The following is a 12384-nucleotide window of genomic DNA, read 5'->3' as shown; positions in this document are numbered from 1 at the left end:
TACAGTTTTTTGTAGCAGAAGCCTAGGGTGAATGGTCTAGCCTATATAACTGAAAACTCAGAGAAGTCAAAATCTTTAGTAATTTTGGGAGCTGCTTTGCATATACACATTAATGACTTGTAGCTCCATGGAATCTTGATTGACACATCTCCCCGTGATCCCTTCCATTCTGGCTTCATGCTTGGAGTTGGCACTGTGATGGCTTTAGAACCACTAGTGTGTGGGTCTTTGTTTAAAGATAGATAGGAGAGTCATCCCAATTGATACTGTTAAATCTATCAGTGGCTCTTTATAAAGTGTGCAAGTGGTTTCCAGCCAGTTTAGCATGTTGACTCACAAGTCCAAACTTAGCGTTCTGTTGCTTTATGATCACATGATTTATGACTGTGGGACTTTAGCAGCGATAGGTTTTCTGCATTTTAAGTGTGTGTATTTTGTGACATAGAGGCCGGCAGTGGCAAATGACCTTCGAACTGTCTCTTGCCTTAAAAACCCTCTGAGGTCACCATAAATTATTGTGGGAAGTAACAATGTCTAGCATACAAAGGAACTGAGAACTGGTCAGCTAGACAGGGCCATAAGGTTAGAGACCCTTTCATCCTTTTGTATCATCTTTTGTTTGTCATTAGACTGATATTTTCAGGTCTAATTTCTTCCTTCTTGGAAGTTCTCTTCTTTCTATCTGCTTAGCTAGCAAGATAGCTGAAGGCTATCGCTGTCTCTCAGCTTTCCTGTCTGAAATGTAATTCTCCATCTGAGGCAGGAGGACATCATGTATGGGTGATTTCCACCCCTTTCATCAAGGAGGCAGGACTAAAATCTTGAACTTCCTGTAACAGGTTTTTCTTTTGATTTAGACTTTCCTCCATTACATCAGTTCTCTTATAATATCATATCCTACCCCAGTGTTCTTGATTATCTCATACAGCAGCTTCATATAAATATTGAACAGTATGGATAATAGAACTATGAGACACTTCTTCCCACCAACTGTGGCCAAAAGGCCTCTCTTCACTACCACTTCCCTGATTTGAGGGCTTCTGAGGAAGATCAGTGAGTAAGATCAGAGAAGACTGGCTCCGGTCATTGTGACTGATCTCTTTGGCCCAGAAGGACCTGGTTCTCAGACCTTGTAAGTGTACCACAAGCTGCTCCTCAGCATCTACCACTATGACAGTATTTATTACTTCAAGGTTTAGTGCCATCCAGATCTCACAGACAGTCCATCAGGAAAATATATGGTCATACCTGGATAATGGGGATGGGGCGGTATATTAAATTAAACAGACAGACAGACAGACGATATGTATATATCGTATATTTTGTATATATCGTATATACTCGTGTGTAAGTCGACCTGCACGTAAGTCAGGGCACCTAATTTTACCACAAAAAACTGGGAAAACTTATTGACTCGCGTATAAGTCGAGGGTGGGAAATGCAGCAGCTACTGGTAAATTTCAAAAATAAAAATAGATACCAGTAAAATTACATTAATTGAGGGGGTCCAAAGTTATGGACCCTCAAAAGGGTAGCCCCATCTGCTATTAGCTTCCATTGGAAACAATGGGGGATGGGAGCACCCACTTTGGGGATCCATAACCTTGGACCCCCTGAAGCAAACATCACCAAACCTGGCTGGTATCAGCAAGAGATTATCATGATGATACCACCCAGGTCTGGTGAAGTTTGGTTCAAGGGGTCCAAAGTTATGGACTCTCAAAATGTAGCCCCATCTACTATTAGCTTCCATTGGAAACAATGGGGGATGGGGGCACCCCCTTTGGGGGTCCATAACTTTGGACCCCCTGTACCAAATATTACCAATCTTGGGTGGTATCATCAGGAGAGTCTTTTTAAAAAGCCCTGAAATTTTGGTGCTGCTAGCCTAAAAAAATGCGCCCCCTAGCGGCCGACAAAGTAAAAACCCCAAAATATATTTTTAAATACACCTCACTCGTGTATAAGTCGAGGGGGGCTTTTTAAGCACAAAAAATGTGCTGAAAAATTCTACTTATATGCGAGTGTGTGTGTATATATATACATACACACTCGTATATACGTTGTGTGTGTGTGTGTGTGTGTGTGTGTGTGTGTGTGTGTGTGTGTGTGTATATATATATATATAGTGCTATCATCTGTTATAGATGGAACAGGAGGAGTGAATGAAGGACTGATCCATTCTCAATATTTCTGGGTGTTGCACAACTCCCTTCTGATGGAGAGAGTCTCTAATTTGGCCACGTGCCTGGCTGACATGAAGGAATATAGCTTTAAAATTTTAATTAAAATCTAATTTTAATGGGGTTTTGTTTGTATATGTTGTATGAGGAAATTATGCTGTGCACCACCCAGAGCCCTCCAGGGGTAGGGCGGTATACAAAACCAATGAGTGAGTGAGTAAAAGTAAGTGTAAGTAAAAGTAAGTAAATGGGGCTTGGCCAGATTTATGGAGGAGAAGTCGATCTGTGGCTACCAATCTTATCCCCCTTTTTTCTGAGATTGCAAATGCCTTAGCAGCCCAGGTGCTCAGGAGCAGCAGCAGCAGCAACAGACCATTGCTTTCACATCCTGCATGGGGCCTTACAGGGTTCCAATTGCCCTTTTCCCACAACCATAAAATCAAAAGAGCAGTCATACCCTGTTAGTGCTGCTGTGATTTTCTGTAGAAGTGCAGCTGGTATAGTATGGTGGGGGGGCATACTACTGGTGGGGAAGCAGAGTCAAACATAGTTTACTGCTTATCTGCTCATCAAAATATTCTGAGAATTAAGTGACATTCTCTGGGATGCAGTGGGAGAGATCCCTTTATTTCTGCAAATGTTTGTTTCTTGCTGCCAGGATTGTGGAACACTTTGTAAGTATCTCCATGCCCTGTTCACTCTTGAAAGAAGCAGATGGCTTTGAGTCCCAGGAGATGAAGAAGCGGGAACTATTATGCAGCTAGTAGACTATGAGAAACAGCAGTATCTTGTAGACTGGGGACTTGTTCAACAGCAGGGGATCTGATAACAGGAGCAGATGAGCTCTGCCTGGCACAGTTAGTGGAACTGCTGTTCAGTAGGAAATCATGTCTGTGTGGGTGGTTGAAGGTAACCCTAGTTATATTGCATATTGGACAGGCTATGCAAGTAAAAAACAGCCCCCCGTAGTCTAATCTGTTATTAATGATTTTTTAAAATCCCTTCCTGCCAGTGAGCATTTAATAAAAGTAGGAATGCTGTATTTCTCTTGGTAATTTGAGCAATGGATGAGGCAGATGAAGAACTACATGAGCTAAGGCAGCATACATAATATGAAGTTTGTAGTTCAGAATGGATGGTCATTGCTGAATTTGTAGTAGTTCCAAAAGAGCAGGCAAAATAGGTCTTCTGTCCCAACAATGGGGTTATTTTGAACATTTAAAGTAAAAAAGAAGCCATTCATATGCCACTCCCTTCCTTTTGTATAACATTATCCTTTCAACCTTTTAGGCTTAGAGTGTTGCATCCAGTGATGGTTTACTGCTCCTTGGGGATCCGTGTGGGGAAGCAGCATGTTAGAATATTGTCTATTTCATGGATTACTCTATTGCAGGGGTGTCCAACTCTGGCACCCCAGATGTTTATGGACTACAGTTCCCATCAACCCCTGCCATCATGACCAATTGGCTATGCTGGCAGGGGCTGATGGAAATCGTAGTCCATGAACATCTGGGGTGCCAGAGTTGGACACCCTGCTCTATTGTTTCTAGATAATGACTTCATATATCAGTAGGGTTAAATAAAAGCGAAGCAGAATTCCCAACAAAGTAAACTAGGAGTCTGGGCAACTTGTCTTGTGTCTAGAAGGGAACTGGGAATTTGGAAATGTGTTGAGGATTCTGGGGTGGTCAGAGCTGGGTGGACCCCCCCCCCCCGAAAAAACCCACAACAGCAGATGCCCCCTTTCCAGAACATTAAGTAGCTTGGGTCCCACAAGGGATTTCCACAGGTGGAAATCTTGTGTTAATTCCCCCTCCCTGCAGACTTGGATCTTCCTCCTGATTCTGGCCCTGGAGTCCACCTGTATCTCAAGAGAGCATGTTGGGGTACACACGATGCATCAGCAAATGGAAGGGGAAAATGTTTTGCTCTGCTGATGGAAATCTCTTCTGCTTGTGGAAATCCACTGTGAAACCCAACCCAAAAACTTGATGAAAGTTGCCAGTTCTCTAAAATGCTCTTTCAGTTGTTGCAGGGCTGGTGCCCCCCAAAATTGGGACATATAAATATTTTTGTATCTGTTGTTCTTGTCCCAGACATCTATATGGTTGGTAAAATGTTAACAATGGATAGATTCCAAATGTCAGTTTTAGATGCTCGTTCTGCATATCTTTAACATTTTCAGGGGCTGAGAAATCTAGTCATCAGAATGACCCTGGTAGTCTTAGTAATCTAGGGTCACAAGCAGTGCATTTTGAAATTTAGTTGCTGACACTGTGAAACCATTTTCTACATGCAATGACTGGAATTCCAAGCAACTGAGGTTGTGTTTGAAGAAGGAAAATACAAGTTTTTGGATATGATATCTGGAAGTTTTTCTTCATAACACAGAATTTCTAATGATCTGGATCACAGGGCAAATATATGCTAGTGTATGATTTTTTCAGTTTCTTCTCTCCCATTTCAGATTCTCATTTACCCTTTATATTTATTCCTGAGGACCCCCTGTTCTCCATGAGTCACATTTCATGCCACTGAGGGAGAGGGAAATTAGGAAGTCCCGTTCCATTGACAGAAATGTTCCTTGTTTGAGAGAAATAGAGGAACTATCTAAGCTTTGGAAATATACTAATGTGATATTTTTCTATTTGTTACAGAAATGTTCTCATTGCCAGGAGGCAGGAGCCACTTTAGGCTGCTACAACAAAGGTTGCTCCTTCCGATACCATTATCCGTGTGCCATTGATGCAGGTAAGAATAAGAAATGCTCTGAAAAGTGCTTGCTGCAAAAGTAGAACAATAATCTGTAGAACAGAACATGGCATAATTCAAAGGTGCAACACCAATCTGGTTCAAACACCAGAGTTTATATTTGCGTGCGATATCCACAAAACTGATATTTACCCAAGCTACAGAGGTTAAAGTTTGTTTTCCTGTGAAATATACGCCAGACTTTTAACTACCATCACATTCTCTTGGAGGCGGAGACCTTCTCGGTGGGTGATTTCCACCCCCCCTCAGGGAGGCAGGGATAAAAAACGTCACTTCCTGTTCAGGCTAAGACTCCTTATTTCCCCAGTTCTATTTCCTGCCTGAACAGGGAGTGCAGCGGATCTGTAGGCTCCTCAGCTTAAACTTAATTTTCTACTTTCCGTGACCTCTTTCAACATCCTGTTGCCTTTCCTTTCTACTCTATTCTATTCTATACTCTTTCTTGAAGGAGGCTTGGGGATCTCTTCTGATTCCCCTGTTCCTCCACTCTTCCCGCTCTTTTACCTCACCTCTTCCCGCCCAAATGGCGGATCGAGAATTCTCTCCTCCCAAGGAGACCTTCCATGGAGGAGCGGCAGAAGCTACCAGAGCTTCTAAAAGGGCCATCCCTGTCGCCGACGACAGCTATGCCCCCTCTGTCGCCGCCTCCCTCGCAGCAGGGCCTACCCTCTCCGAGGCTGAGGCCGAGGCGGCCCTCTTCTGGCGGGAAACGCGCGCACAGCAACGCTCCCAGTGGGCCGTCGGCCAAGAAGGGGAAGGCGACACCACCTACAGGCGGCAAGCAGTTCCGCGGCAACAGAGACAAGCCGCAGACGGACGGCGCGCCCTCCCACGTCTCTTCCCGCGGCTCCAACAGACCGCAAACAACGGGCTCTCTCCATAGCGCCAGCGCAAGCGCTCACTCTGCAACTACTCCTTCTGAAAGACAAGAGCGTTCCTTTGGCGGGGGGGGGGGGGGGCTTCCCCCAACAGTGAAAGGCAGATAGCTCGCACTTCCTCCATCAGAGATGGACAGACCTGGCCTCCCAAGGAGCTTCCCTCAGCCCTACAAAGGGCTCTAGAGGACCATATTGAGCTATATCTGCAGGGTAGGGGATCCAGGGCTACTGGCACTCCACCTCCCTCTAACGCACCAGCGCCTCTTGATTCAGGGCACGGGCATACTAGGGGCTATCCTAGGTTCCCAGTGCGTGTGCTCCCATCCTCCTCAGCTGGAAGGGCGGACCCCCCCCGCTGAAGCGCTCGACCCAGGGTCCATGGAGCGCTTTTCGGACAATGAGGAAGCCATTGAGGCTCCCTCAGATCAGTCCTTCAAATGCTTTAATTCTGAGGATTTAGAATTCCTAATTGCCAAAACAGTGGCTGCCCTGGAACTCCATGAGAAGGATTCCAACCAACCTTCCACCTCTGACGCCCCCGTCTTTAAGGGTTGCCCCAAAGGGAGCAAAAAATTCCTCCCCCAGGATGAGCCATCCAAGCCCATCCTCCCCCTCCCAGAATACTTCATTAAAAGAATTAAGAAGGAATGGGAGGCTCCAGCTTCCAACAAGCACCTCCTCTCCAACGCACGCAAGCTTTATGCAGTGCCGGAGTTTGTCAAGGACCTCCTCAAGGTCCCCCTGGTGGATGCCCCCATTACAGCCATCCAGTCTTCAGGGCTAGTTTCCAAGGAGGGGGAGGGCAACCTCAAAGACCCCTCTGGATAAGAGGTCAGAGGCGGCTCTCAGACGCTCCCATGAATCCTTAGCACTGTCCATGAAAGCCATTGCCCCGGCATCCACAGTCTCCAGAGCCATCCTAGTATGGCTCGGCCGCATCATGGAACTCCTCCCCCCAGAAGCCCGGGGAGTCAGAGACGGACTTGAGAGAGTAAGGATTGCTGCTTCCTTCATTGCAGACGCCACCCTGGATGCCCTGATACTCTCGTCCCGCTCCATGGCGGCTAACGTGGTGGCCAGACGTAACGCATGGCTCAGAGCTTGGCAGGCCGACAACCAGTCCAAGTCAATTGTGGCCGCCTACTCCTTCGAAGGGGGTAGGCTCTTCGGCAAGGAGCTCGATGATATCTTGGTCGAATCCAAGGACCACAAGAAGACCATGCCCAAGTCAGTTCGCCCAGGAGGGAACCCCTCATGGCCCAGAAGTAACTACCGGCCACAAAAAAATTTTCAGCGCCCTCCTAGGGATAACCGCAATTCCTCCTGGCAGAATAGGGGCTCCTTTCGTCGGAGGAAAGGTTTCAGAACACAGAACAAGTTCGACAAAACTCCCCGACCAGACCCCACTCCCAGATCCTGACTCCCTCGATCTTCCGGTGGGGGCTCGCCTTCTCAGCTTCAGGGCTCAGTGGAGAGGGGACCACATCGACGCCTGGTCACAGGAGGTGGTGTCCCTAGGCTACACCATAGAATTCCGATGCCTTCCTCCACCTTGCTTTCTTCCATCTCCCATCAGCTCCAGACCAGAGAAGGCGAACAGGACTCATGCGGCGGTCAAGCACCTCCTCACCATAAGAGCCATAGAGCCGGTACCAGCCCCTCAGAGAGGCTCTGGACATTACTCTCACTTCTTTACAGTCCCCAAGAAGAAGGGGACTGGAGAGCCATCCTCAACCTCCGCACAGTAAACAAGTACATCGTACTAAGGAAGTTCAAGATGGAATCCCTGAGGTCCATCACGGAGGCCCTTCGTCCAGGGGACTTCCTCACCTCCCTGGACCTCACGGAAGCCTACCTACACGTACCAATCCGACCCGCTCATCGCATCTTCCTCCGGTTCAATCTAGGGCACCAGCACTTCCAATTCAGGGCCTTGCCTTTCAGGCTAGCCACCGCCCCGAGAGTCTTCTCGAAGCTCCTCCTAGGGCCCATAACTCTTCTTCGCCGTCGAGGGGTGCATATCCACCCATATCTAGACGACTTATTGATAAGATCCAAGTCCGAGTCGACAGCCCTACAAGACCTGGACATCACCATGCAGGTGTTGCAAACCCACGGGTTCCTGATCAACAGGGAAAAGAGTCACCTATGTCCCATGCAACAGCTGATCCACCTCGGAGCCCGAATCGACACAGTACAAAACTCTCTCTTTGTCCCGGAGGACAAAATTCAGAAGATCATCTGCATGGTAGGCACCACCATCAGGTCCAAGAAACTTTCCCTCCTGTTCCTCTCCAAACTTCTAGGTGTTATGACAGCCACCTTCGATATGGTTCAATGGGGCAGGTTCCACTCCAGGACTCTGCAGTTCTTCCTACGCCCCTTCCAATGGGACATTATCCAGAAGAGAGACAGAACACTCAGCATCCCTCAGTCTCTCAAGACCGACCTGCGATGGTGGACCTCCAGAACCCACCTCTCTCAGGGCAAAATCTATGCAGACAAGCCGGTCATCCAGATCTTCACAGATGCCAGCCTCCAGGGCTGGGGTGCCACCCTGGACGAGGAGTTCGTACAAGGTCTATGTCCAAAGACATCGTCACCTCTCCCCATCAATCTACTCGAGTTACGGGCCATCCTTCTGGCCCTACACCACTTCAGCCCCAAGCTGACCGGACACCACGTGTTGATCAGAACCGACAACGTGGCAGCCAAGACCTACCTGAACCATCAGGGAGGATCACGCTCGTCTCGCCTCCACAAGGAAGCCAGCAAAATCCTCGAATGGGCAGAGAGGAATGTCAGGAGTCTTCAAGCGGAACACATCAAAGGGAAACTCAATGTGAGCGCGGATTGGCTGAGCCGACAAACGGTCTCTCCGGCCAAGTGGTCTCTCAACGGAAAGACATTCCAACAGATCACAGCCCGACTAGGACTCCCGACCGTGGATCTGTTTGCCACGGCGGAGAACACCCAACTACCGAAATTCTTCTCCAGGTTTGCCCACCACCTCGCCCAGGAGGTGGACGCACTGATTGCTCCATGGCCACAGGGGCTCCTCTACGCGTTCCCCCCTACCGCAGTGATTCCAAAGCTCCTAAGACGAATCAGGGCCGAAAAGGCGCAAGTCATCCTGGTTGCCCCATTCTGGCCGAGGAGACCCTGGTTCTCCGCGATAATGGAGATGGCAGCATCCCCTCCATTCCATCTACCAGTGCTTCGCTCTTTGGTCCAGGGTTCAACAACGAGACCCATCGAGGCCTTCCGTACCCAACATACTGGAATTCCTGCAGGAGGGCTTTGCCAAAGGGCTGAGAGGCAATACTCTTAGACGTCAAGCCGCAGCACTATCTACGGTGTGCCCTTCCTTTCGAGGGAAGAGTCTATCTCAACACCCAGACGTTCTCAGATTCCTCAAGGGCGTTCAACAACAACAGCCTCCTGTCAACCACAGGTTCCCATCCTGGAGACTCCACACCGTCTTGACGGCCTTAACTGCCTCTCCCTTCGAACCGGTGCAAGACATTCACCTACGATGGCTTCGCATGAAGACCATTTTTCTTGTGGCCATCACTTCTGCCCGCAGAGTCTCGGAGTTGAGGGCCCTCTCGGTGAACCCCAATCTCTGTGTCTTCCATCAGGACAGAGTAGTCCTCTCACCAGACCCCACGTTCAAACCTAAAGCGGCGTCTGCATTCCATCTTCAACAGGACGTCATTCTCCCTAATTTCTGCCCCAAGCCAATCCATCCCCGAGAACGCACCTGGCATACCTTAGACGTCCGGAGATCTCTTAAGGCCTTTATTCTACGAACGGCTGACATCAGACAGACACAATCTCTCTTTATCAACGTGTCTTCTCCCAACCTAGGGCATCAGATGTCCACGGCTGCCATTAGCTCAGCTATCAGATCTTGCATTGTGGAAGCACACAAGGCCCTCCAGGTACCAGTCCCTGGAGGAATCACCACCCACTCTACCAGAAGCGCGGCCACCAACGCAGCATTCCGCAACAAAGCATCTGTCGAACAAATCTGCAAAGCAGCCATCTGGGCCAGCTCGTCCTCCTTCGTCAGACACTACAAACTCCAAGCCTGGGGCGCGGCCGAGACCGTCTTCGGCCGCAGAGTGCTCGAGAACATACTAGACGCTTAGCGGCAGCCCACCCTTGTTTAGGGGACACTGCTTGGGGAGGTCCCACCAAGAAGGTCTCCGCCTCCAAGAGAACGGACCATTGGTTCTCACCCTGAAGGGGCCTTCTCTTGTAGGCAGGAGACCTTCTCGTCCCTCCCATGGCGCCGCTAGCGTTCAGAATGATCTCCAGTGTTTTTACCTAGTTTAATACTGTTAGGTTTTCCCCTCCGCCCTGCGGAGGAACTCTGTTCTCCTGTTGCACTGTTGCTTATTCTCATGTTTTTCCTTCCTGTTCTTTCTTATGGATACGTATATATTCATGTTTCACTGCTCAGTCAGGAGTTACTGGGGAAATAAGGAGTCTTAGCCTGAACAGGAAGTGACATTTTTTATCCCTGCCTCCCTGAGAGGGGGTGGAAATCACCCACCGAGAAGGTCTCCTGCCTACAAGAGAAGGCCCCTTCAGGGTGAGTACCAATGGTCCGTTCCACTAAATGCAGAATTAACACTGTTGATTTGTGTGGTCTCTGATTTTACTCCCTGGAAAGAGTTGATCAAGTTTGGTGACTGCTTTCTGTGTTACTAAATGTGCTCATAAGACTCTTGGGTGCAGAAGTTAGCTTGCATCTTGAGATTGGCAAGAGTTTAACAGTGCCAACTGGTGAATGGGATTAGAGCTAGTGAAAACAACCATTGTAGTTAGCTGGAAGCTTTTTTCTTAAGGGTATGAGTAACTATGTGCTTTGTGTCTCCTATCTGCTGAATTATTTGATTGGATTATAAAAATCCTGATTTCAGACTGTTCTGTTCTAAAGTATGCTTGTAAAAAGACTGGCACAATTCAACTGTGAAACCAAATGTACTTTTGGATACACATTTACTTTGTTGTGCGATTTGGTCCCATTGTGTAAAAAAGCTTATGAAATCAAGAGCTCTTTCCCTGTATGGTATTTCCAAAGTATTAGTGTTGGTTCTTTTTCTAAAAAACATGGCTAGATGGAATGACATCCCAAGGAAGAAGAAGAGTTGGATTTATATCCCCCCTTTCTCTCCTGTAAGGAGACTCACCCTGTGAGGTAGGTGGGGCTGAGAGAGCTCAGAAGAACCATGACTAGCCCAAGATCACCCAGCTGGCGTGTGTTTGAGTGTACAGGCTAATCTGAATTCTCAAGCAGCAGAGCAGGGAATCAAACCTGGTTCCTCCAGATTAGAGTATACCTGCCCTTAACCACTATGCCATTTCTGCTTCCTGAAGATGCTGGGTTGTATTCAGGCAACCTTTCACATTTGTCGTGTCCCCCAGCACCTTTAGGATTGGTAGTACAGATGTCATGTTAGTTTGTTTACTATGTACAGCCTCTTTCACAAGAGACGGGAAAGTAATGGGGGCAGAAATGTTAATAGTTGCTAGTTAAGATGGTCAATCGTAGAAACCATTCATTGGATGTTCTTAGTTGTAGACCTCTAGAAACTTGGGACTAAGATGGTACTAATGAGAAAACATGATTGACATGTTTCCCTGCAAGATATACTTTGTCTAGTGTGTGGTCTGTGTGTGTAACAAGGAAAGCAGGAAGCTGGAACAACCTCTCTTCCTCTTCCTTCTTCTTCCCCCTGCCATTTGCTGATAGAAGTTTTGAATCTGTTGGTTAAAGCTACAGTGTTCTTTATATCCATTTGGGTTTTTTTAACTACTCTGTGTGTGTGTGATACACAAGATTTCTCATTTTTCTGCAAACCTTGGTCCCTTTTCAGGTTGTGTCTCTTATGCTTATTCTATTATGTGGAACTATGTGTATCATATAGCTAGCAAAGCAGGAACAACACAATTGCCAAGCATGCGACTTAAAATAAGTGATTACTGGATTTGGAACTGATGTATTTTTCTGTGCTGTGAACAGGCATCTTGAAGATGTGATGAGGTGTACACAAAGTAGGAATACTGTCATAAGTGTAGTCTATTTAAGGTTCATTTTCTCTGTGTGGAATTCCTGATGTTAAAATAAGGCTTGTCTGGTGCTAAAGAATTATATGTACTTTGTTTTTTCTAGGGGGTTAGTTTTGCAACCATTTAGATGATGTTGTTCAGCATGTTTACCACTCAGAATAGCACAATCATGCTTGAACTTTTAGAACTTCTGTTATTTATATGCTACATGTGGACCTGAGCGTCAAATTAGCATGGCTAATATGGAATTTCATTTTATTTTGCCAACAATTTTTCATTCTGTTTTCTTTTCCTCCTCTAGATTGTTTACTAAATGAAGAGAATTTCTCAGTGAGGTGCCCCAAGCACAAGGTAATAAATAGTAACATCAATATGGCATTACCTTTTGCTAGACTCAAAAAAGTTCATTTTATAGCTATATTTGTAATTTTGGGTAATTTTCTAAAAAGAAATGCTGCCATGTTGTGTTA

General features: G+C 47.0%; 1 protein-coding gene across 6 annotated transcripts in view; it reads left to right on the top strand.

Moving 5' to 3' along the window:
* Positions 1 to 12384, top strand: part of TCF20 (transcription factor 20) — a 182882-nt gene that overhangs the window by 158557 nt on the left and 11941 nt on the right. For all 6 annotated transcript variants that reach the window (XM_048500899.1, XM_048500901.1, XM_048500903.1 and 3 more), the window contains 2 exons: positions 4841 to 4934; positions 12216 to 12265. In XM_048500899.1, coding sequence (XP_048356856.1) covers positions 4841 to 4934; positions 12216 to 12265 — 144 coding nt within the window. The remainder of the gene's footprint in view (positions 1 to 4840; positions 4935 to 12215; positions 12266 to 12384) is intronic.

This window comes from Sphaerodactylus townsendi, linkage group LG06 (genome assembly GCF_021028975.2).
Source record: "Sphaerodactylus townsendi isolate TG3544 linkage group LG06, MPM_Stown_v2.3, whole genome shotgun sequence".
Classification (NCBI taxonomy): domain Eukaryota; kingdom Metazoa; phylum Chordata; class Lepidosauria; order Squamata; family Sphaerodactylidae; genus Sphaerodactylus; species Sphaerodactylus townsendi.
The sequence above is the reverse complement of the archived record's forward strand: the minus strand, read 5'-3'. Positions and strand labels throughout refer to the sequence as shown.